This window comes from Callithrix jacchus, chromosome 16 (assembly GCF_049354715.1).
Source record: "Callithrix jacchus isolate 240 chromosome 16, calJac240_pri, whole genome shotgun sequence".
NCBI lineage: Eukaryota > Metazoa > Chordata > Mammalia > Primates > Cebidae > Callithrix > Callithrix jacchus.
This window is the reverse complement of record NC_133517.1, coordinates 18,944,382-18,968,826: the sequence shown is the minus strand read 5'-3', so window position 1 is coordinate 18,968,826 and position 24,445 is coordinate 18,944,382. Positions and strand designations below refer to the sequence as shown.

The following is a 24,445-nucleotide window of genomic DNA, read 5'->3' as shown; positions in this document are numbered from 1 at the left end:
TTCTACTTCAAGGTACATTTTTATTCGTAGTTGAAAAGAATAGTCTATTACTGCTAACTTATTGTAGATTTACTCAGAATCAAAGGGTCCAGAGAGACATAAAAAATGTATGTAGTTTCTATTAAATAACACTTTCTGATCACTTTCAAATATGAGTATAATATACAGGTATTATATGCACAAAAAATGTAAAAATTAATTGAGAAACCAAGTCTTGTTACCAGTAAGAAAAAAGACATTTATATTTTCACAAGCTACCAACATTGTATAGGATAGCTCCTGCTAGGCTTGACTTCTTCAATTAATTCATCTGGTAGCTCAAACATCTGTAGCAAAGAAGTTAATATACAGTGAAGTCACTACACAGTGTTATGGAACAGTAGAAATTCATATCAGTACAAAATATCATTCAAGATTTTTACATTAAATTCGTGTCAAGATTGAGAGATATCTTTTTTGGCAAGCAATCTAAGAATTATTTGAAGATTGAGAGATTTAAAAAAAATGATTTCTGCTGGTAAAAATGTTAAAGATTAAAAACGTGTAGTAGAAATAGACAAAAGGTAAATGTTCTTGTCTTTCTGTTCCTCTTACCAGCAACTCGTGCCTTTGAAATATAATAAAATGCTTTAGGTACTTCCAGTATTTTCCATAAGATGGCAGAGTCGGTATTGTGAACGTTGAGAGCACACTCAGGTTAGTTCTGTCAGTCACAGCAACAAAAAGAGGCTGAGAGTGATTCTCATCACTTAAACATTGCTATCGTGCTTTCAATAATAATAATCATCAACATAATAATAAAGCAATAATATCTAGTTTTTGAAAACAATAGCAAAAACCCCAAATATGTGTCAATCTGCAATTACACCACGTTACCCAGGGACTCCCTCGGAGCATCGCTTTTGGTCTTTTACTGAGTTTCCTTAGCTGCCTGTTCTGTTAAGTTTTATTTAAACACTAACTAGTCAAACTAGGTCCCATGTCACCACTCTCAGATCACCATGCATGTAACAAGAAGACATCTGTTGATTTCGCTGAAGCATGCAGTGGTCATAAATGTTTTTGATTGTTAGGAGCTGTAGACATGCTCTTTCAATGAAAATTTAGTGGTCTGTCAGATGCGCTTTGGTTTGTTTAAAATGGGTGACTCATGGACACGGAGGGGAGCATCACACTGAGGTCTGTCGGGGGGAACTAGGGGAGGGACTGCAGGGGTGGGGAGTTGGGGAGGGATAACATGGGGAGAAATGCCAGATATAAGTGATGGAGAGGAAGGCAGCAAACCACATTGCCATGTATGTACCTATGCAACAATCCCGCATGTTCTTCACATGTACCCCAAAACCTAAAACACACTAAAATATATTTTAAAAATAAATTTAAAAAATTAAATGGGAGACTGCTGTTCTGAAATCTGTTGGGCCCTGAGCAAGAGGTGGGGCTTGTTTTGTCCAGTTGCTCCTTCATCCAGAGCTATAACCACCAAATGAATGAGGCAGTCTAGCAGGACTTCAGTATCAGCACGAACAGGTGTTGGTTGCAGAGAGCAAACTCAAAGAAAGCAAATCATTGACTTTGTGAAATCTACACTAGGATTTCTCTCCTAAACTCCCTAAATTAAAAACGTGAATTCGATTTGTTTTTATCACTTCCCAAGCTTTTTGCACAAAACAGATGCTCCACTAAGTGTTTGTCAAATGCTTCGGGTGACAGGAGAGGGTTGCAAATGGGCTCTCCTTCATCCTGGGATTGCTAGGGCTCCAAATCTGGAAGAAAAGCACCGGCACCTCCCATCAGGACTGGCTTATGCAGAGCACTATTGGAAATTTTCTCAGGGCCTTGAGGGTTAATACACTTCTTCACCACTCGACTGGGAGCTCTCTGTAGGTAGAATCTGTTTTTTTTTCTTTGTATTTCTAGTGTCTGCACAGTGCCTCACATGCAGTAGGTATTCAGCAGTCAGCAGGGGTGTTTTCAAAGAAGGAAGCAGCAATCATAACTTGCCCCCCAGTGGATACTGGTAGATAGTGTGACGCTGTCTTACCTAGGGAGCTGGTTTACCAAATGCTGGTATGGTAACTACTTGGCAGTGAAACTTCCAGCTCCGTAGTATCTTGTGGGTGTTGTCAGTTTTACATACCAGAGAGCAAATCCGACTTACCCATTAAAGAAGAAACATGTCTCAGTTTGATATAGGCTCCACTATCAACAAAGAGGAGATTTCCTTTTACAGAATGCTGAGAGACCAAGAATGTGACGGGAAGCAAATTTGTTTTGAGTGTGGGCAAGATCTTGTGGAGGATGACTATTTCCCAAAGAGAAAGCATGCCACACCCATGCCTGCTATAAACATTTCTCTTTTCTGTGAAATATCCCTGGAATTTTGATAACTTTGGAACAACAACAACAAAAAAATCAGGGCATTTGGCTAGAAGAGAAAATTTGGCAACAGCTAGGTAAAGGAAAATTTATCAGAGGGGAGAATTCTAGAGAACTTCACGTCTGGGCCCACAATCTTGAAAATCTATTCATTTTTTTCCCCAGATATAACATCTCACTATACCGTGGCTCCTCTTCAGAACATGCATGGTGCATATCTGCAGAACTACTGATGCCTTGCCCTTTTAGCCATTTTGGAAGGAGAGGCATTTTGGAAGACTCTGTAAAATATAGTTTACACCAACCTAATTATTTAAGAAAACCATAATGAGTGCAGAGCTACTACACATCATTGTGAGGTTATGTAAGAAACAGCAATGCCACATTGAAAAGGCTCCCATGCAGAGAGAGATCCAAGATGGCTGATCACTAACAGCTCAGGATTGTAGCTCCCAGTGAAAGCTCAGAGAACGAGAGGATGCCACACTTTCAGACAAATTTTCATCGCTCACGGACCAGCAGATTTCTAGTGGAGGAGCCCCACGGGTCACCAGCGCAACTCTTGTGGCCGGTGCAGCGGTTTTGCCGGCACCTTGGCACAGCAGCTCTTCATGCAGAGTAAATGGGACTGGTTCCTTTACTGACCGGTGTTTGGAGCTCCAGGAAGGCAGAGTCACTTGTTGCGGACTGAAGAAGGAAGCCAGACCAGAAATTCCTGGGCAGAAGAGCACCATCAGTCTTATTGCTGCTATTTTGGCCATCACAGTGGGTTGCTTGAATCTCAGCACTGGGAATCAATAAATTGGACGTCGACTCAGAAACCTAATTAGAAAGGTGGTAATTGTAAAGACGACAGATGGATAAATTTATAATAAAGGGAAAAAACCAGCCTGAGAAGGCCAAGCATACCCAAAATCAGAACCCCTCTCCCTCTACAGGGATTGCAGTTCCTCATCAGCAACGGAACAAGTTCTGATGGAAAAGAACTGTGTTCCATTATCTGAAGTAGGCTTCAGAAGGTGGATGATAAGAAACTTCTGGGAATTAAAAGAACTTGTTCTAACCCAATGTAAAGAAACTAAGAACTTTGAAAAAAGGTTTGACGAAATGCTGAAAAGAATAGACAATATAGAGAGGAATATAAATGAACTAACAAAGTTGAAAAATACAACACAAGAACTTAGTGAAATATGCACAAGTTTAAATAGCAGAATGGATCAAGCAGAAGAAAGGATATCAGAGGTCGAAGACCAACTTAATGAAATAAAATGACAAGACAAGAAGAGAGAAAAAAGGATGAAAAGGAATGAGCAAAGTCACCAAGAAATATGGGACTATGTGAAAAGACCCAATCTACGTTTGATTGGTGTACCTGAATGCGATGGAGTGAATGAATCCAAGCTGGAAAATACTTTTCAGGATATTATCCAGGAAAATTTTCCCAATCTAGCAAAGCAGGACACTGTTCAACCCAGGTAATACAGAGAACACCACAAAGATATTCCTCAAGAAGAGCAACCCCAAGGCACATAATTGTTAGATTCACCAGGATCGAAATGAAGGAAAAAATACTAAGGGCAGCCAGAGAGAAAGGCCAGGTTATCCACAAAGGGAAGCCTATTAGACTTACAGCAGATCTCTCAGCGGAAACCCTACAAGCCAGAAGAGAGTGGGGGCCAATATTCAACATACTTAAAGAACAGAACTTTCAGCCTAGAATCTCATATCCTGCCAAACTAAGCTTCATAATTGAAGGAAAAATAAAATATTTTATGAACAAGCAAGTACTCAGAGATTTTATTACCACCAGGCCTGCTTTACAAGAACTTCTGAAAGAAGCATTATACATAGAAAGGAACAACCAGTATGAGCCTTTCTAAAAATATACCAAAAAGTAAAGAGCATCAACATAAAGAAGAATTTACATCAACGAATGGATAAAATAGCCAGTTAACATCAAATGGCAGTAACCCTAAATTTAAATCGACTAAATCCCCCAATCAAAAGATACAGCCAAAACCTAATGGTATATCCAAAGATACGCAAAGACTCAAAACAAAGGGTTGGAGAAAAATTTACCAACCAAATGGAGAGCAAAAATAAATAAATAAACAAAAAGCAGGAGTTGCAATTCTCACATTTGATAAAATAGATTTCAAAGCAACAAAGATACAGTGGTGAAAGGATCAATGCAACAATAAGAGATCTTAATACCCAGATACATAAGACCCATAACGAGATTTAGACTCAACGAGACAGAAAATTAATAAGGACATCCAGGACTTCAACTCAGATCTGGAACAAGTAAACTCAATAAATATTTATAGAGTTCTCCATTTTAAATACACAAAATCTTGATTGGCCATTACTAATACCCATTTTTAGAATGAAGCAATATTTCTGTTCTCTCTCCCTCTTTTTCTTCCTCTTTCTTCCTCTCCTTCTCTCCTTTTTTTACTTTTCAACATCTTATTTCCTCACCTCTACTCAATACATTCCTCTGAACACCTGATTCCTTGTGATTCTCCCATCCCACTGAAACCTCCAATCCATTAAAAAAAGAAAGCAAATTATTCTGACAGAGGTGATCGCTTCATCTGAGGGATGACATTTAACACTAAAATTTATCTTCATATAAAGTTCATGGGACATATTATATTTATTAGTCTCAACATGTACACCTCAGAGTCAGTCAATGGGATTGTTTGTGAATACTGCCAAGCACCTCTGTTCATGTGTAGTGAAATTTGTATTGTCCTGAAAATTCTTCAGTGTTTATAAATAGTCTAATCTGCAGTGTATAGACCAATTACCCAGTCACAAGAGGACCAAACTTGTTGTACAGTGTCCAAACTTTAGTGAATAAAAAAAAAAAAAATGAAAAGGCTCCCATTCAAATTGTAGACACTGAAGATCTGTATGATTATCAGAAAGTTTTCCAGCAGATCAAAGTAAGGTATCTTATTTAAATAAAAGTCAATAATTCATAATTTCAGGACAGATGAAGGGAAAGTATCTGGAGAAAAGGATATTTGTTCTTAATTCACACAAATGAATTTTTACATTGATAGTCTGAATTCATCATAATGCAAATGAAATGCTGTTTTGTAAAGCAATGCAGTGCTGCCTGGAGACTCTTACCCTAATTATCCCCATAAAACTATGGCTCAGAGTTTTACATGAGTTTTCTATCTCTATTCCTTTAGGTAGCGATAGTGTGTTTAATTATTGTCACTGTTTCTGCTTATTTTACATAATATCTACTATACCTTTCTCATTTTCTGCTTTTAATCTGTTATGTGCTTGAAAATTATTTCACTAAGGTAATTTGAATTGTGTATCAGTTAAGAGTAGATAGGATTTAAACGCAGAGTTGGAGAGCTTTCCTATAAAGAAAACTCAAGAGTTTTAGAGTGTGGATTTTATAAAATCTGTTTGGATAGAGATTTGTTTTATGGTTTTTAGTTCTGTTGTGGATACATGAGGTTGCCAGGCAGCAGAGTTCTTGTCATATATAGGAAGTCTCAGAAAAATATGAAAGATAAGCTCACCCGAGAAGACCATTTTTGTCTTTTTTTTTTTTTTTCCTGCAGTGGCAGAAATTCCTTAGTGTTTTCACATCACAAGTTCTCAGTGTGAGTTCTCACCCCTAAGTTCCTAACAGGGATGAGAAAGAGCTTTGTTAGTCTGTGTCAGGCATTTTGCTTTAGAAACGGAAATGGATATTAATTCATTTCACTTCAGAGTTCTCCTCAAGGAGGTAAAAGTATTTTGAAGTGTTAACATCCAAATTTTCTTTGAATTTTTCAGGATTAAAATGGAATATCTATGCCTTTAAAAGAAAATGAGACATATTCTTATTTTATCATGGGTGCTACTAATACTCTGGCTTTCTAATAACATCTGTCATCTAGCATCATAGCTTTGAAGGGACCATTTAATGAAAATTCCATTTTCTTAAAGGTTGTAATTATTATGTAGCACTATTTTTATAGATGTGGAAATAACAGGCTTAGGAATAATAGAATCAAGGAAGGTTGTAGATGGCCGTGAGTACTGAACAAAGGAAGAAAGAATAAAATAGGACCAGGAGTTATCTTCTTAACCCTACCCTGAAACCACTGCACAAACTTCCTTTTAGACAAATATTAACAGGACCAATGCAATTTAAGCTCTGAGACTTCAGACCAAAGACTTCGTGGGCCTAGGATCATAAAGAGAACTTTACAGAGGGCCAAGTAATTTTGACTTCTGGCTTCTGGGTAAACCTTAGATAATTTGAGTTCCATAATCAATGGCTTTTCTCTGTATTATTAAAAATTCTAAAACCAATCAACTGATTTTTAAAATCCATAACATTAAACAAGTGGCTTAAAATGATAAATATAATTAATGAGCTTTGCTTGTGATGTAGAAACAAATTAAGCATGCCATACAAATTGCCCAAAATTTCATTCTCTACAGGTATTTCACTTGGTGCTCCATACATTATGTTTTGCCTAAAAATATCATGCACAGGAAACATTTTTTCTAGTTTAGATACATGTCAAAAATAAAAAGCTACGTAATGAAGTAAATATTAAAAGATATTGGTAGAATAAATGGGTTAAATATTATGGTTTGTAATAACAAAACCCCTGGACAATGCAAAGAAAAGGCTGCACAACACAATGCAAGTTTTAATGAAGGAACCAGAAAGCTAATCACCATTTATATATGTCATACTCTTATTTGTGTTATTATTATATGAATTCAACAGGAATAATTGCAATGATTATGCTTGGTTTCACATTAGATAGATGGTTCTAGTATATTATTTAATAAAACTACATTGCATGACTGGTATTTGAGGTTAAAGATAGATTTGAGGAGGCAGAAGAAGAGAGCAATCCCCTTTAAAAAGATATGCCAAAGAAATGAAACTACGTGAGGAAGTCAAAAAGTGACATTAAGCACTGATTTGCAAAATCAGTTCTGTAGGAACAAATTTTTAGAAGAGACTGACATCCAGCAGTTAAAAGAAAGCTATTTTCATGTTTGATGAAAAATTATCAGGAGGCTTGTCTAGGGCATGTGGAATTACATTTAAACTAAGAGTAAAGAAAAAACATGGCAGCCAGGATTGAGCTCTTCTGTCTTTTGGGAAGCAAAGAACAGTGATCTGAAGTCTAGAATTTCTTCTTTGCCTGCAGAAGACAAAGGTAAAGATGAATATAAAGCAAATACAAGACTAAAGCAAGACAAAGACTCGCTGGAAGGTGACTTTCTGATGCTCAGACCCAAACAGAGGAAAGGCAAAGAGTGGGTAAGCCAATAGCAGGTGTCTTTCTGAAGCTCCCCTGCAGCCTTGACTAGCAGGGCCAGAACAAGCTCAGGAAAAAAGACGTCAAATTGTAGCCAACAACAAAGTCCTGGTTTAGTCAGGACTTGTTACAGCTGATGGCCACCAAGTGGAGAGGAAAGAGGACTAGACTGAGAACTTGCATGGAGCCCCAGTGGAACAGGACACAAAGCAAAAGCCACTGTAACTAGCAGCCTCAGTCTCCTTATCTGTAAATGGGGCAAATGGAATTGCTGAGGTCCCTTTCAATGCTAAAATTGTATTATATGGAGAAAATATCACATTGTATTAGACATCTTATTTCTTTCAACTTTCACTCCCCAAAATAATAATCTACCACTTATCACTTAAAGAAATGGGGCATATGGCACATTTTAGCAATGTGATTATTTAGAAAAGGGTACACTCAGCTGTTGAAGTTTGATTGTGGATATGTGTGTACATGAATAAGTCACCCAATCTTCTTTAAATCATCAGTGACAGCTGCCAGACTTGCCAACACTAGGTATTAGGAGAATATAACACTTTTCAGTGACTTCATGGAATATTGCTTAATAAGCAATACCTGGAAGATGTCTCTGTTTCTGTTTCTCTGTCTCTGTCTCTTTGTCTCTGTTTCTGTCTCTCCCTGTCTTTCACACACACACACACACACACACACACACACAAACACACACAGACCCAGCCTAGGAAGAATATACAATACAATATAATTACAGATTCTGGGGCAAGATGGCCAAATAGGAACAGCTCCCATCTGTAACTGCCAGCAAGACCAGTGCAGAAGGCAGGTGATTTCTGCATTTCCAGCTGAGGTACCTGGTTCATCTCACTGGGACTAGTTAGACAGTGGGTGCAGCCCACGAATGGCGAGTAGAAGCAGGGTGGGGTATCGCCTCACCCAGGAAGTGCAAGGGGTCAAGGAACTCCTTCCCCTAGCCAAGGGAAGCCATGAGGGATCATGCTGTGAGGGACAGTGCACTCCAGCCCAGATACTATGCTTTTCCCATGGTCTTCACAACCCAAAGACCAGGAGATTCCCTCAGCTGCTTATACCGCTGGAGCCCTGGGTTTCAAGCACAAAACTGGGCGGCTGTTTGGGCAGACACCGAGATAGCTGAAGGAGTTTCTTTTTGTATCCCAGTGGCACCTGGAACGCTAGCAAGACAGAGCTATTCACTCCCCTAGAAAGGGGGCTGAAACCAGGGAGCCAAGTGGTCTTGGTCAATAGATCCCAAACCCATGGAGCCCAGCAAGGTAAGATACACAGGCATGAAATTCTTTCTACCAGCACAGCAGTCTGAAGTCGACCTGGGATGCTTAAGCTTGGTGAGGGGAGGAGCATCCACCATTACTAAGGTAGCCAATTTTCCCCTCATATTGTAAACAAAGCCCATGTGACATTCCGTCTGGGCAGAGCCCACTGCAGTGCCACAAAGCTGCTGTAGTCAGACTGCCTCTCTAGATTCCTCCTCTCTGGGCAGGGCATCTCTGAAAGAAAGGCAGCAGCCCCAGTCAGGGGCTTACAGATAAAACTTCCATCCTTCTGGGACAGAGTGCCTGAGGGAAGGGGAGGCTGTGGGCGCAGCTTCAGCAGACTTAAATGTTCCTGCCTGCCACCTCTGAAGAGAGCAGCAGATCTCCCAGCACAGCACTCCAGCTCTGCTAAGGGACAGCTGCCTTCTCAAATAGGTCCCTGACCCCCACGCCACCTGTCAGAGAGACAACTCATACAGGAGAGCTCCAGCTGGCATTTGGTGGGTGCCTCCCTGGGATGAAGTTTTCAGAGGTAGAAGCAGGCAGGCAGCAAGTTTTGCTGTTCTGCAACCTCTGCTGGTGATACCCAGGCAAACAGGGTCTGGAGTGGACCCCTAGCAAACTCCAGCAGACCTGCAGAAGAGGGGCCTGACTGTTAGAAGGAAAACTAACAAACAGAAAGCAATAGCATCAACATCAACAAAAAGGATGACCATGCAAAAACTCCATCTGAAGGTCACCAACAGCAAGGACCAAGGGCAGATACATCCATGAAGAGGAGGAAAAAACAGTGCAATAAGGCTGAAAATTCCCCAAAACAGAATACCTCTTCTCTTCCAAAAAGGAAACAAAACTGGACAGAGAATGAGTTTGCTGAATTGACAGAAGTCGGCTTCAGAAGGTGGATAATAACAAACTCCTCCAAGCTAAAGGAGCATGTTCTAACCCAAGGTAAGCAAGCTAAGAACCTTGAAAAAAGGTTAGAGGAACTGCTAACTAGAATAAACAGTTTAGAGAAGAACATAAATAACCTGATGGAGCTGAAAAACACAGCATGAGAACTTCATGAAACATACAAATTATCAATAGCTGAATCAATCAAAGATTGAAAATCAACTTAATTAAATAAAGCATAAAGACAAGATTAGAGAAAAAAGAATGAAAAGTAATGAACAAAGCCTCCAAGAAATATGGGACTATGTGAAAAGACCAAACCTACATTTGACTGGTGTACCTGAAAATTACAGGGAGAATGAAACCAAGTTGGAAAACACACTTTAGGATATTATCCAGGAGAACTTCCCCAACCTAGCAAGGCAGGTCAGCATTCAAATTCAGGAAAAAAAAAGAGAACACCACAAAGATGCTTCTCAAGAATAGCAACACCACGACACACAATCATCAGATTCACCAAGTTTGAAATGAAGGAAAAAAATGTTAAGGACAGCCAGAGGGTTACCCACGAAGGGAAACCTATTGGACTAACAGCATATCTCTTTGCAGAAACCCTACAAGCCAGAAGAGATTGGGGGCCAATATTCAACATTCTCAAAGAAAAGAATTTTCAACCCAGAATTTCATATTCAGCTAAACTAAGCTTCATAAGTAAAGGAGAAATAAAACCCTTTACAGAAAAGCAAATGCTGAGGAATTTTGTCATCAGCAGGCCTGCCTTACAAGAGCTATTGAAGGAAACACTAAATATGGAGAGGAAAACCTGGTACCAGCCACTGCAAGAACAAATCAAAATGTAAAGACTTCGACACTGTGAAGAAACTGCATCAATCAATGGGCAAAAGAACCAGCTAGTATCATAATGAAAGGATCACATTCACACATAACAATACTAACTTTAACTGTAAATGGGCTAACTGTCCTAATTAAAAGGCACAGACTGGCAAATTGGATAAAAAGTCAAGACTCATTGTGTGCTGTATTCAGGAAACCCATCTCTTGTGCAAAGACACACATAGGCTCAACGTAAAGGGATGGAGGAATATTTGCCAAGTAAATGGGAAAGCAAAAAAAAAAAAAAAAAAAAAAAAAGCGGGGATTTGAATCCTAGTCTCTGATAAATTTTAAACCTACAAAGATAAAAAGAGACAAAGGGCATTATGTAATAGTAAAGGAATCAATGCAACAAGAAGAGCAAACTATCCTAAATATATATGCAACCAACACAGGAGGACCCAGATTCATAAAGCAAGTTCTTAGAGACCTAAAAAGAGACTTAGATTCCCACACAATAATAGTGGGAGACTTTAACACTCCACTGTCAATATTACACAGCTCAACACTACAGAAAACTAACAAGGATATCCAGGACTTGAACTTCAGCTCTGGACCAAGCAGATCTATTAGACATCTACAGAACTCTCCACCACAAACCAAGAGAATATACATTCTCCTCACCACCACTTAGCACTTATTCTAAAATCTACCCCATAATTGGAAGTAAAACACTCCTTAGCAAAGCCAAAAGAATGGAAACATAACAAATAGTCTCTCAGACCACAGTGCAATCAAATTAGAACTCAGGATTAAGAAACTCACTCAAAATTGCACAACTATATGGACACTGAACAACCTGCCTCTAAATGATTACTGGGTAAATAATGAAAATAAGGCAGAAATAACTAAGTTATTTGAAACCAATGAGAACAAAGACATAACCTATCAGAATCTCTGGGACAGAGTTAAGCAGTGTTTAGAGGGAAAATTATAGCACTAAATGCCCACAGGAGAAAGCGGGAAAGATCTAAAATGGACACCCTAAGATCAAAATTAAAAGAACTAGAGAAACAAGAGCAAACAAATTCAAAAGGCTAGTGGAAGACAAGAAATAACTAAGATCAGAGTAGAACTGAAGGAGATAGAGATAAGAAAAACATTTCAAAAAATTAATGAATCCAGGAGCTGGCTTTTTGAGAAGATTAACAAAATAGATAGATGGCTAGCTAGACCCATAAAAAAGAAAAGAGAGAAGAGTCAAATAGACATAGTAAAAAATAATGAAGGGGAGATCACCACTGATCCCACAGAAATCTAAACTACCATCAGAGAATACTATAAACAGCTCTATGCAAATAAACTAGAAAACCTAGTAGAAATGGATTTCCTCAACACATATACCCTCCCAAGACTAAATCAGGAAGAAGTCGAATTCCTGAAAAGACCAACAAAAAGTTCTGAAATTTAGGCAGAAATTAATACCCTACTACTACTAATAATTTAAAAAGCCCATTACCAGATGGACTCACAGCCAAATTCTACCATAGGTACAGGGAGGAGCTGGTACTATTTCTTCTAAAATGATTCCAAACAATAGGAAAAGAGAGACTGCTCCCTGTCTCATTTTATGAGGCCAGCGTCATCCTGATACCAAAATTTGGCAAAGATATAACAAAAAAAGAAAATTTTAGGCCAATATCTCTGATGAACATTGATGCAAAAATCTTCAATAAAATACTGGCAAACTGAATCCAGCAGCACATTAAAAAGCTTATCCACCACGACCAAGTTGGTTTCATCCCTGGGATGCAAGGCTGGTTCAATATATACAAATCAGGAAACGTAATCCATCACAGAACCAATGACAAAAACCACATGCTTATCTCAATAGATACAGAAAAGGCCTTCAATAAAATTTAACACCCTTTTAGGCTAAAAAACACTCAATAAACTATGTGTTGATGGAACATATCTCAAAATAATAAGAGCTGTTTGTGACAAAACCACAGCTTCATACTAACTGGGCAAAAGCTGGAAGCATTCCCTTTGAAAAGTGGCACAAGACAAAGATACCCTCTCTCACCACTCCTATTCAACATAGTATTGGAAGTACTGGCCACGGCAATCAGGCAAGAGAAAGAAAGAAAGCATATTCAAATAGGAAGAGAGAAAGTCAAATTATCTGTGTTTGTAGATGACATGATTATATATATTTAGGAAACCCCATCATCTCAGTCCAAAAACTCCGTAAGCTGATAAGCAACTTCAGCAAAGCCTCAGGATACAAAATCAATGTACGAAATCACAAACATTTTTATACACAATAATAGACAAGCAGAGAGCCAAATCATGAGCAAACTCCCATTCACAATTGCTACAAAGAGAATAAAATACATACAAGAAATGTGTATGTATTTTATTCACATTTCTTGTAAATAAAAACTTACAAGAAATGTGAAGGACCTGTTCAAGGAGAACTACAAACCACTGCTCAAAAAAATAAGTGGGGACAGAAATAAATGGAAAAACATTCCATGCTCATGGATAGGAAGAATAACATCTTGAAAATGGCCATACTGCCCAAAGTAATTTATAGATTCAATGCCATCCCCATCAAGCTACCATTGAATTTCTTCACAGAATTGGAAAAAAACTACTTTAAATTTCATATGGAATGGACAAAGAGCCTGTATGCCAAGACAATCCTAAGCAAAAAGAACAAAGCTGGAGGCATCATGCTATCTGACTTCAAACTATAATACAAGGCTACTGTAACCAAAACAGCATGGTACTTGTACCAAAACAGTTATATAGACCAATGGAACAAAACAGAGGCCTCAGAAATAATGTCACACAACTACAACCATTCTGATCTTTGACAAACCTGACAAAAACAAGCAATGGGAAAAGGATTCCCTATTTAATAAATGGTGTTGTCAAAACTGGCTAGCCGTGTGCAGAAAACTGAAATGGGACCCCTTTCTTACACCTTATACAAAAATTAACTCAAAGTGGATTAAAGACTTAAATGTAAGATTTAAAACTATAAAAACCCTAGAAAACAACTTAGGCAGTACCATTCAGGACATAGGCATGGACAAAGACTTTATGACTAAAACACCAAAAGTAATGGCAACAAAAGTCAAAATTGACAAATGGGATTTAATTAAACTAAAAAGCTTCTGTAAAGCAAAAATAAAATAAAATAAAATAAACACACACACACACACACACACACACACACACACACACACCGAAAAACAAAAACCAAAACAACAAAACAAAACAAACCCCTCCCCCCCGCCAAAAAAAACTATCATCACAGTGAACAGGCTACCTGCAGAATGGGAGAAAATTTTTTTGCAATGTATTCACCTAACAAAGGGCTAATATCCAGAATCTACAAAGAACCTAAATAAATTTAGAAGAAAAAAACAACCCCATTGAAAAGTGGGCAAAGGATATGAACAGTCACTTCTAAAAAGAAGACATTTATGTGGGCAACAAACATATGAAAAAAAACTCATCATGATTGGTCATTAGAGAAATGCAAATCAAAACCACAATGAGATACTGTCTCATGCCAGTTAGAATGGTGATCATTACAAAGTTAGGAAAGAGCAGATACTGGAGAAGATGTGGAGAAATAGAGACACTTTTACACTGTTGGTGGGAGTGTAAATTAGTTCAACCATTGTGGAAGACAGTGTAGTGATTCCTCAAGGATCTAGAACTAGAAATACCATTTGACCCAGCAATCCCATTACTGGGTATATACCCAAAGGATTATAAATCATTCTACTATAAAAACATAGACACTCATATGTTTATTGCAGCACTATTCACAATAGTAAAGACTTGGAGCCAGCTCAAATGCCCATCAGTGTTAGACTGGGCAAAGAAAATGTGGCACATATACACTATAGAATACTAAGCAGCCATGAAAAAGGATGCGTTCGTGTCCTTTGCAGGGATATAGATGAAGGGATATGGGATATGGATATGGAAGCCATAATTCTCAGCAAAGTAATACAGCAACAGAAAACCAAACACTGCATGTTCTCACTCATAAGTGGGAGTTGGACAACGAGAATATATCATCACAGGGAGGGGAACATCACACATGGGCCTGTCAGGGGATGGGGGGATAATATTAGAGACATACCTAATGTAGATAACGAGTTGACGAGTGCAGCAAACCACCGTGGCACAACTATTTCTGTGTAACAAACCAGTACATTCTGCACATATATCCCAGAACTTTAAGTACATATATCTAAAAAAAGAACGTAAATAAGTCATGGAGATTGATGTCTAATACTCAAGATCTGCAAAGGAATTTTGGGGTGGATTTATTCACCACTGTCTCATGTGTATAATCTGCCTTCACAAATATAAACTGGGAAGCATGTAAGTTGACAATGAACTTGATATTGACAGAGAGACAAGAAAATCTTGGGAGGTTTAATTATTGACATTAGTTTCATTTTTCTTTTTTTTTTTTTTTGAGATGGAGTTTCGCTCTTGTTGCCCAGGCTGGAGTGCAATGGCACGATCTCGGCTCACCGCAAACTCCACCTCCTGGGTTCAGGCAATTCTCCTGCCTCAGCCTCCTGAGTAGCTGGGATTACAGGCACGCGCCACCATGCCCAGCTAATTTTTTGTATTTTTAGTAGAGACGGGGTTTCACCATGTTGACCAGGATGGTCTCGATCTGTTGACCTCGTGATCCACCCGCCTCGGCCTCCCAAAGTGCTGGGATTACAGGCTTGAGCCACCGCGCCCGGCCTAGTTTCATTTTTCTATTTGAAAAAATAGAAAGATAAAAGATTAGCATTTGGTTTATCTGCACACTTAATCTGGTAGTTAAAAATAAAAATAAAAAGTCCTATTTTGCTCCCCCAAATATATATATATATACAAAAAATTTTATGAATTCCCTCAATTGTATTTTTTTGGACAATTTAAATACTCATTCCACTGTAGCCAATATTATATCTTGAAGAAAAATAGGTGAAGGGAAAAACAGATCCAGCTTTTACTGAGAGAAAAGAAAAGATCATATACTTCTTATTTATCACCCCTACCCTTCACTTCCTAAGCACTATCTATTATGTACTTGTTAAGCCGGATAGCAAGAAAATAATAATAATACTAATCAATCAGGAAGAGAAGGCCCTACCAAAATAAAATAGCTAAGTGTTATGACCATAGAAGCATTAATTTATTGTGGCAGGACAATGAGGACCAAGCAAAACATTAGATTGGCTCTAAATTTTAAATTCCATTTTAGAGAAGAAAAGCCAAACCACTCTGCAAAATTATGGAAAATACAGAAGGATTTAGTGCCATAGATTTATTTTCATTTCTTTCTAACAACAAAGACAAGATAAGGAAACAAGATGAGGCAGAAATTCTCATTTCACAGACCTGATGATTAAATTTCTCACAGAACAGAAGAATATATATACATTTTTCTAGAATGTATTATAATTAAAGTAGTATAAATGAAAACACTGTTCCAAGAAATGATGTCAATTAGTTTGAACTGTGTGACTGAAACTGCTAAGTATTAGTTTATTTTCCTTTTGTTACTAATAAATGAAGCCTCCTCTCCTCCTTTTTTTTTTTTTTTGACAAAATCTGGCTCCATCTCCCAGGCTGGAGTGCAGTGACATGATCTCTGCTCATGGCAACCTCCATCTCCCAGGCTCAAACAATCCTCCCACTTCAGCTTCCCAGATAGCTGGGATTACAGACACACACCATCACACTTAGCTAATTTTTGTATTTTTTCTCTATATGGGGTTTTACCATGTTTCTCAGGCTGATCTTGAACTCGTGAGCTCAAGTGATCTGCACACCCTTGCCTTCCAAATTGCTGGAATTACAGGAATAAGCCACTATGCCCGGCAAAGCTCCTAATTTTTAGTTAAGTATAAAGTGATTAAGAATAGAGACTGTGATACCCAGCTTCCTTTGCCTCAAATTTTGGGACGGACCAAGTTTTGGCTAATGAGAGGTAAGCAGAAGTAGTATGTGTACTTCTGAGTCATATCCTTAATGGAAAGAAGCACTCTTTTTTGTTCCTTTTCCATCTCCAAGGCCAGAATACAAAAGCAATGGCTGGAGCTTCAGCAGCCATTTTGAGTTGTGTTATGGTCTTGAAAATGGCGGCCACAGAGGATGAAGCAACAAGAGAGGAGTCTTAGTCCTTGTCTCTAGGGAAATCACATCCACCTCTTCGCCAACTATCTCCAGAATTTTGAAATAAAAAGAGAAATACACCTCTATCTTATTTAATCCATTGTCATTTTTCTTTTTCTGTCACTTGTAGATGAGTCTAATTCTAACTAATGTAGACTATCAAAGGTGTCTGTCAAAGCCAATTCTATGAGGACTGGAGAGATCATTGGTTTCGTCAAACTGTTTCTTACTAGGTCCGAAGAGGAAGGGAAAAACGTGCCTTACCTGGAAAATATTCAATGTTTGTAGTCAATCAAAGAAATTAGAACAAAACTCTGAATTAAGAATTGACACCGTTCAAATCCCAGTTAGGTGACTTTCAACTTTGGAATCTTTCTTCCTGTCTCCCTATGCATTCCTTTGCTTTCTTTTTCTCTTCCTCACCTTCTCTCCATTCCCCTCTCTCTTTCTTTCTACCTTCTATTTGTTTCTTCTTTTTACTCAGCTCTCAAGCTCCAGCTAAAGCATATTTTGGATTCTTCAAATATTTCAGTTTAAAAAAATGTTTAGTATTTCACATTGATTCTTACCCTTTATATGAATGAATGTTCAAAGAAGATGATTCATTTTTTGCCTGCCACCAAATTTTTCTACAAATATCAATATTTAAAAAGCTATATCCACATTCAATAATTGGCATTTTTCTTTTTAGTCTTCAACAAGAAACTAAACTTTTTTCAGATGAAAAAGATGTTACCTACAACTTTTGAATTTTTTGATAATTCCATTTTTTGAGAATTATTTATTGATAAATACATTTTTCTAATAATTAAAATATATGTTCTTCTTTTCTCTTTCTCTCTTTTCTTTTAGAGACAGGCTCTTGCTCTCTTGCCCAGGTTGGAGTGCAGTAGTGCAATCACTGGAGCCTCTAATTCCTGGGCTCAAGTAATCTTCTTCCCTTCTTCCCTCAACCCTCCAAGTGGCTGGGACAATAGGTACATGCCACCACACTTGGCTAATTTAAAGGTTTTTTTTTTTTTTTTTTTTGTAGAGATAGAGTGTAGAGATACATATCTTGAACCCCTGGTCTCAAGTGATCCTCTCACCTCAACTTTCCAAAGCTTTGGGATTACAGGCATGAGCCACCGTGTCTGGTCATCTGTTCCCTTTCTGGTCACTATGCAGCATAGTGAACAGTTAGAAAAGGAACAGATGGCCAGACATGGTGTCAGTTCACTTTTGGGCACAGTAGCCTTGAGTTGTGGGCCTATTTATCACAAATATTTCAGCATGGTTCTTAGAAACTTCAGCAGACCTTCTATCAAACAAAGGTTATGAATAAATTTTAAATTAGAAGGAAACAAAAACCCAGACATTCAAGGTGTTACAGTTTTAAACAATCAATTATTTACATTTTTCTACTTAATTCAGCTATACCTTGAAAGAAAGTATCTTAGGCAAAAATGTCAAGTTAGAACATTTGCATTCTAATCAACTATAAAATTTATCCAATTTACATATTGAAGCAACTCAGAAAAAATAAGTTAGTATTTGCTTTAAAAAAATTAGCCAGGATAGTCCATATCTGGGGACACCATTTATTTTTAAATTAGGGGTGCAATGAAGATCTGTTCATTCTTGGCAAGATTCCTTTTAATTTGCTAAGACTGAAAAGAGAAATTTTGGTTTTTGCTTCTCAATTTAGCAGAGAGTCATGATGGTTTTCATCAGATTTGCAATGTATATTTTAGCTGGTTTTAATGAAGACAAATTATTCCCAAGCAGGAGTGTCCTATTCATTAAGTGAGACAGATGGCAGCCTTGCCGTATTTTGTTAGAGCCAGCCTCTTGAAGCTGGTTGCCTCCCTTATTCAGATCTATAGCAATAGTATGATTTATTTTTCTGAAGGAAAAATCAAAGAAGTCAGTATTTTGCTAGGACAAAGTGTCAAGTTGTCTTCAAACAAATGAGCCAACCACCTCCCAGATTTGAAGCGGTAAGAACGTGTATTTTCATTTGAGGGACACAGACCCTCACACTATGTGGCAGGTGGAAGGCCAAGATACTTGGGGACATAAACATTTAGAGATTTTCCCAAGAGATGTTTGAGATTTCTCTGATGTGTGCTGTTCCACACCCCAAGACATTTTGTGTCCTTTGGTAATTTTCTAACCCTCCCTCTAACTCCCTTACTTAGATATTGCTGGCTTTGAAACATGACCAGAAGCTCAAATAAAGAAAAGCGAAGCTGGAAATCATCCCAGCTTCCTGCAGTGCTGCAAAAGGTCAGCAGAAGACACTTGAGAAAGTGCATCATTCACACAAGATAGAAGGCACGGCCTGCAGAAGGGTTGGCCAAAGTTTACAAGACTCAGTGCTAAGGTGGCTCCAAGAGGAAAAACACTGGCTTTAAATGTCCACCTCTCCATTTCAGTCAGCACTAGATGCTAAAGAGCAGTGGATGTCCTATCTTCAGTTTTGCCAGGGCCACTTCTGAGGAGAGCTCTTGAATCTAGAGCTGCATCATCTCTTAAGATAGTGAGGATTCTGGCCAATGAGTACAGGCTAAGGGATGCATTCATTTTCCCTTACTCTGACCAGACACACAATTGCATATGGAGAAGCTGAGGTTTTGCAAGAACATACGGTGCATGTAGTGACCATGCCTTTGCTGAAAACCCTGCTGGATATGCACAATGCAGAGTACATTCTCTAAGACTGGAGGCAAAAGCAAGAACTGCAAGCATTCACTTCCATGGAATAGTAACTGGGACAGTACTGCATCGGAATTACCCAGATTAACCGGTAACAGCTGAGTATTACCGTACAACTCTGCACTTCTTTTTTTCCTTTTGTCTTACAGAAGCATATCCCCCAAAGAGCAGCCCAGAAGATGAGAGGCAGGGAGAAGAAAAGAGAGAAGCGGAGGTGGGAGATCAATCTAACTTGTTTCTGATGAGTGGCAAATTTTCCAAAACACTAGGACGATCTTGATGGATTGCTGTGGTTGGGGACTGAAAGAGTTATAACTTCATATTTAAGTAAAGAAAGATGAAAAATGAAAACACGTATACCATATTAAATAGTTGCCTATTTGAATATTCATAGACAGATCCCTAATGTAAGGATTTTCTCCTCAAAGCTGTTATCTGCACTTAGACAAAGTTCAGGACCCTGCAATGCCTACTAGAAGTATGTACAAATTCATCTAAAGACAAAATAGCAACAAAGTTTAGTACGGTACTGTTTTGTGAAATGTTAACCACGTTTTTTTGTGTGTGTATGTGCGGGGGTAATTAAGTGACAGCTTAAAAGATTTCAATACTCATTTTATCCTTCTGTTTTACTGATTCTCTACAGTTTTGACATTTCATCAGCTTTTTCAATAGTCATTACAATACTAACAATAATTATTAGCATTATGAAATTTGAATAAAACAGTTATTTTTAAATTAAAGCACTTTTCAGTTTATTTCAAATTATTTAAATTTGGGCAACATTTTTCCCAGCTGCTTTTTAGGAAATGGAAGAGTGAGTTGTTTCTGTGGGCTCTTCATAGTGCTTGAGTGGAAAGTGCAGACAGGGTACAGAGGAGCGATTTGACTTTATTAATAATAATCGCCTCCTTTGACTGTGGAGTGCTTCACCATGTACTGAGAATTTTTTTTTACCTTTTCTGTTAAATTCTCACCCCACCTTTGGGAGATAGGGATCATAGTCCCACTTCATAGATGAGGAAAACTCCAGTGCGGAGATGTCAAACACTGTCCAAGAACACAGTGATGGATGGGACCCAAACCGCAACGTTTGCCTCATGTTCTCTGTCCGTTGTCATGGCTTTTGCTCCTGTGTAAAGATATAGGCTCTGGACAAGTTCACCAAATCCCCTGGGCTTCAGCCCCCTCATCTGCAGAATGGTGGCTTGGATTCTACCATCTTCAAGGTCCCTGCCAGCTTTTCTTTATTTTGAATTTGGATTTATTAAGTGGAATGAGTGACAGGAGTTTGTGGGTACTAACAGATTAAAGGGATATAATCTGGAGGCTAAGGAATAAATTAGGTCTCCAAATGGCTCATTGTGGTTGTCATGAGCTTGGAGGAATGAAGGCAAACTTTGCCATGTTAAGCTCTGATTTTTAAAAAAAAAGTCTCATGAAATCTACAGGCTCCAAAAGAAGAACAAGAAAAAAAAGGACTTTTACACACATAGAAACATTTGTAACAGTTTTAGGTGGCTTATAGACTGACTTCTTACTGATGCGTGGACTGAGTTAATAACCACGTGTGCACAACTTTCTGGCCCATAGGGAGCTTCACTGCGGTTGTTACACAGTGAGCAAAACATCTTCTTTTAAAAAATAGTGATTGAGAAGTTTAAGCAAAAGCGATGTGAAAAGAGTATATATTTTATATTGAGAACAGACAATATTATCAGTGATGATGAAAATCAGCACAGTGGTTGTCTATGAGAATGTAGGCATTGCCTGAAAGAGGGCATAAGGGAATTTTCTAAACTGACGGAAATGTTCTGCATTTTCATTGAGGCTTTGGTTACACGAGTGTGTAATCAAAGCTAATCAAATTGTACCATCAGTATTTGTGCATTTTACCATATATATATATTTTATGCCAATTTAAAAAACACAACTGTAATGCATTTTCAAGACAGTCCTTACTCTATCATTTTCTTGGTTATTGGGCTGGGGTAGGAGAAAGAAAGGCTAATGTTGCTCAAACATAAATGTCTCCTTTAGAAGTATTGATAGAGCATGCCGCAGCATTTTAATGCTTGTTTTGAATATCCCAAGAGCAAAGTTCTTGACTGGAGGTCTATGGTTGTGATTTCTGTTCCACAAGCCCATGAGCTGTATGTTTAGGTCTGACACCAGTGTCAGGAATGGAATAATGAGTAGAAAATATGGACCTCAGATATAACTATATTCCCTCCAAAGGAGAAAGGGGTTCTATTAATCATTCTGCTTTTCCATGTGCCCACAATATGTATGTATATGTATGTGTGTGTATATATATATATTGTTTTTCAGAATACAGGAAGAATGAGATATGCACAAATCTGAAAATTTAGATTGCTGTAATATTGTTCTGGGTTTTAAGAAGTCAAGAACAAAGGAGGACTTCATGTTTTGGTGTGTGGTGTTAAAAAAATGACCAATATTCGATCTGAAAGCTGGATCCATTACTTGTACCCGTTTATCTGTTGTTACAGGGTCTACCTTGGTGGCTGATAACCACAGGTAATGTCTGTTAAAACAAGTTCATCAGGCTTAGAATAACTTCAACAGTCAGAAGTGCTGACTTCACATCTCCATGACACGCACTGAGATTTCTCTTAGAATTGACTGTAGAAAGAACTTTTTCAGAGATTTGCTTTTTCATTTTGCATGCCTCACATTAAATATTGTTAAAAATTTAAAACCAAATTGTTTTTTTCTCTTCTTTCTTTTTCTTTTTTTTTTGTGATTTACAAGTGTTTATATAAGAAAAAAATGACTAAAAAAATACCCACCCAAGTACCTAAAACTCATCTAGAGAACAATGCTAATAATACAAAGGCTATGACCGAAGAACTCCATGATTTGTGGGAAAGCTGGGAAGCACAGTCCAGCCGGTGGAAGGAACGTGAGGCGGGTCGGATCCACCGAGGCTCGCAGTCAGTCAGTGGTGCTTTGCTCCCTAAGTCAAGTTCAGCAGCCGCATTTCTGGTTCAATGTCATTACTTATTTCGACCTAAAACAGAAAATATGAATTGCTTTCAAGAACTTGAAAGTTGACAACGAAATAACTTTTATATTCATCCAGGCCTTTTGAAATGCAAAATAGCTCCTGGGTGCACCTGGTGCTGTCTGACTGTAATAATAAGAAGGTTAGAGACTGGGGCCCTCCCGCTTTTCAAATTAGGGTGTGGTAATTGGGCATCGTCATCAGAGTGCAGAATGATGTTCTGAGAGAAGGGCCAACCACACAGCAATTGTGGTGTGGTGTGGCATTGTCGTCATTGCTTTCTTTAAGGGTAAAGATATCGGGGGAGTGTTGTGTCCCCAAACTACTAGATATTTGCATAGCCTGTTCTTTCTACAGCAGGCGGTGACGTGCTCAGGATCATCCTACTCTTGTCCCTTACACACATCCCACCCTGCGACCACTACTTTTATGTGTCAGCTTGGCCAGGCCATGGTGTTCAGATGTTTGTAAAACTTCAGTTTAACTCTAACTGTAAAGGTGGTTTTTTTCAAATTACTTTTTTTTTAAAAAAAGAGATTAACATGTAAATCAGTAGACTTTGAGTAAAGCAGATTGCCCTCCAAAATGTGGGTGGGCCTCATGCAATCAGTGTAAGGCCTTAAGAGAAAAGACTGAGGTCTCCTGAGGAAGATGAATTTCTGCCTCCATACTGTCTTTGGACTTGAGCTGCATCTCTCCTCTGGGTCTCCAGTCTGCCAGCCCCCAGATGCACACACGTGCGGGGACAAACACACACACAAACATACACACACACACACACACACAAACACTCTCTTTCTCTCTGTCTACTGGTTCTGTTTCTCCAGAGAACCCTGACTTATACACATTCCTGTCTCCAATCACTGTTGTCTCCACACTTTCGAAAACGACTCTGCTTATTCTAGCCTAGGCAGTAAGCCTTTGGAATGTGAGGGTATCAGCTTCTGCATCTTTGCACATTATCAACCTCAGCACAGTAGCTACTACATAGTTGGCACTTTATAAACACCTGTAAACACTTGCTCTCACTGTTTCTCTCCTATGAAAAATCTTAGCTAATCCAAACCTTACTCACCTTTGAAGGTTTGGCTGAAATTTCTTCTCTATGAAGAAGGCTTCCACTTCTTCCTCAGCCATTTTGCTTTCTCATCCTGCTAAGAGCAACTCTCAGGCTATCAGCTTTTCCCCATGTGCAGCTAGTGGCATCCAGGCTTCACAATTAATTACTTCACCCAGGCATGCAAGTTTTCTCCCTTCAACTAAATTATAAGCATCATCCCAACAGATTGTGTTTCACAGTCATTGCATAACCCCACCTAGCAACTTCTTTTTTTCTACCTCGGTTTGATGACTTTATGGCTTGGAGTCAACTCTTCAGTTATAATTGCTCTTGCTTTCATAACAAGAGAATGGCTGAAAAATTTCCCCATTTTCTAGTTTTACTCTTTGGTTGCCACGCTTCTCGCTGTAGAGCAGGAAGAAAATGAATAAAAAAATACCCACCCAAGCACCTAGAACTCATCTAGAGAACAATGCCCTCCTGCACACCTCAGGAATGGGAGTCCTCCAGTCCTCTCTCTGTCCCCCATCACATTTCCTCTGCTCATCTATTTCTCTACAGTCTTAAGGATGGCCTCAATGTCTACCTTTTCTACATCTTGGCATTTTAACAGGGATTTAAACTGAAAGAGAAAGGGATGGGATTATAACTGTGGAATTTTATAGTTTTATGCCATCTTTGCATTAGAAGGAATTTTCAAGGTTCATTTATCCATCCAACACATGAATCCCATCGAGAGTGAGGA

General features: G+C 38.4%; 1 protein-coding gene across 2 annotated transcripts in view; it reads right to left on the bottom strand.

The window, feature by feature from the left end:
• NKAIN3 (sodium/potassium transporting ATPase interacting 3) overlaps positions 1 to 24,445 on the bottom strand; it is a 722,168-nt gene continuing 697,723 nt past the window's right edge. For both annotated transcript variants that reach the window (XM_035277208.3, XM_035277209.3), the window contains one exon: positions 1 to 22,646. In XM_035277208.3, the coding sequence (XP_035133099.1) occupies positions 22,593 to 22,646 (54 nt within the window). In that variant the 3' untranslated portion in view covers positions 1 to 22,592. The remainder of the gene's footprint in view (positions 22,647 to 24,445) is intronic.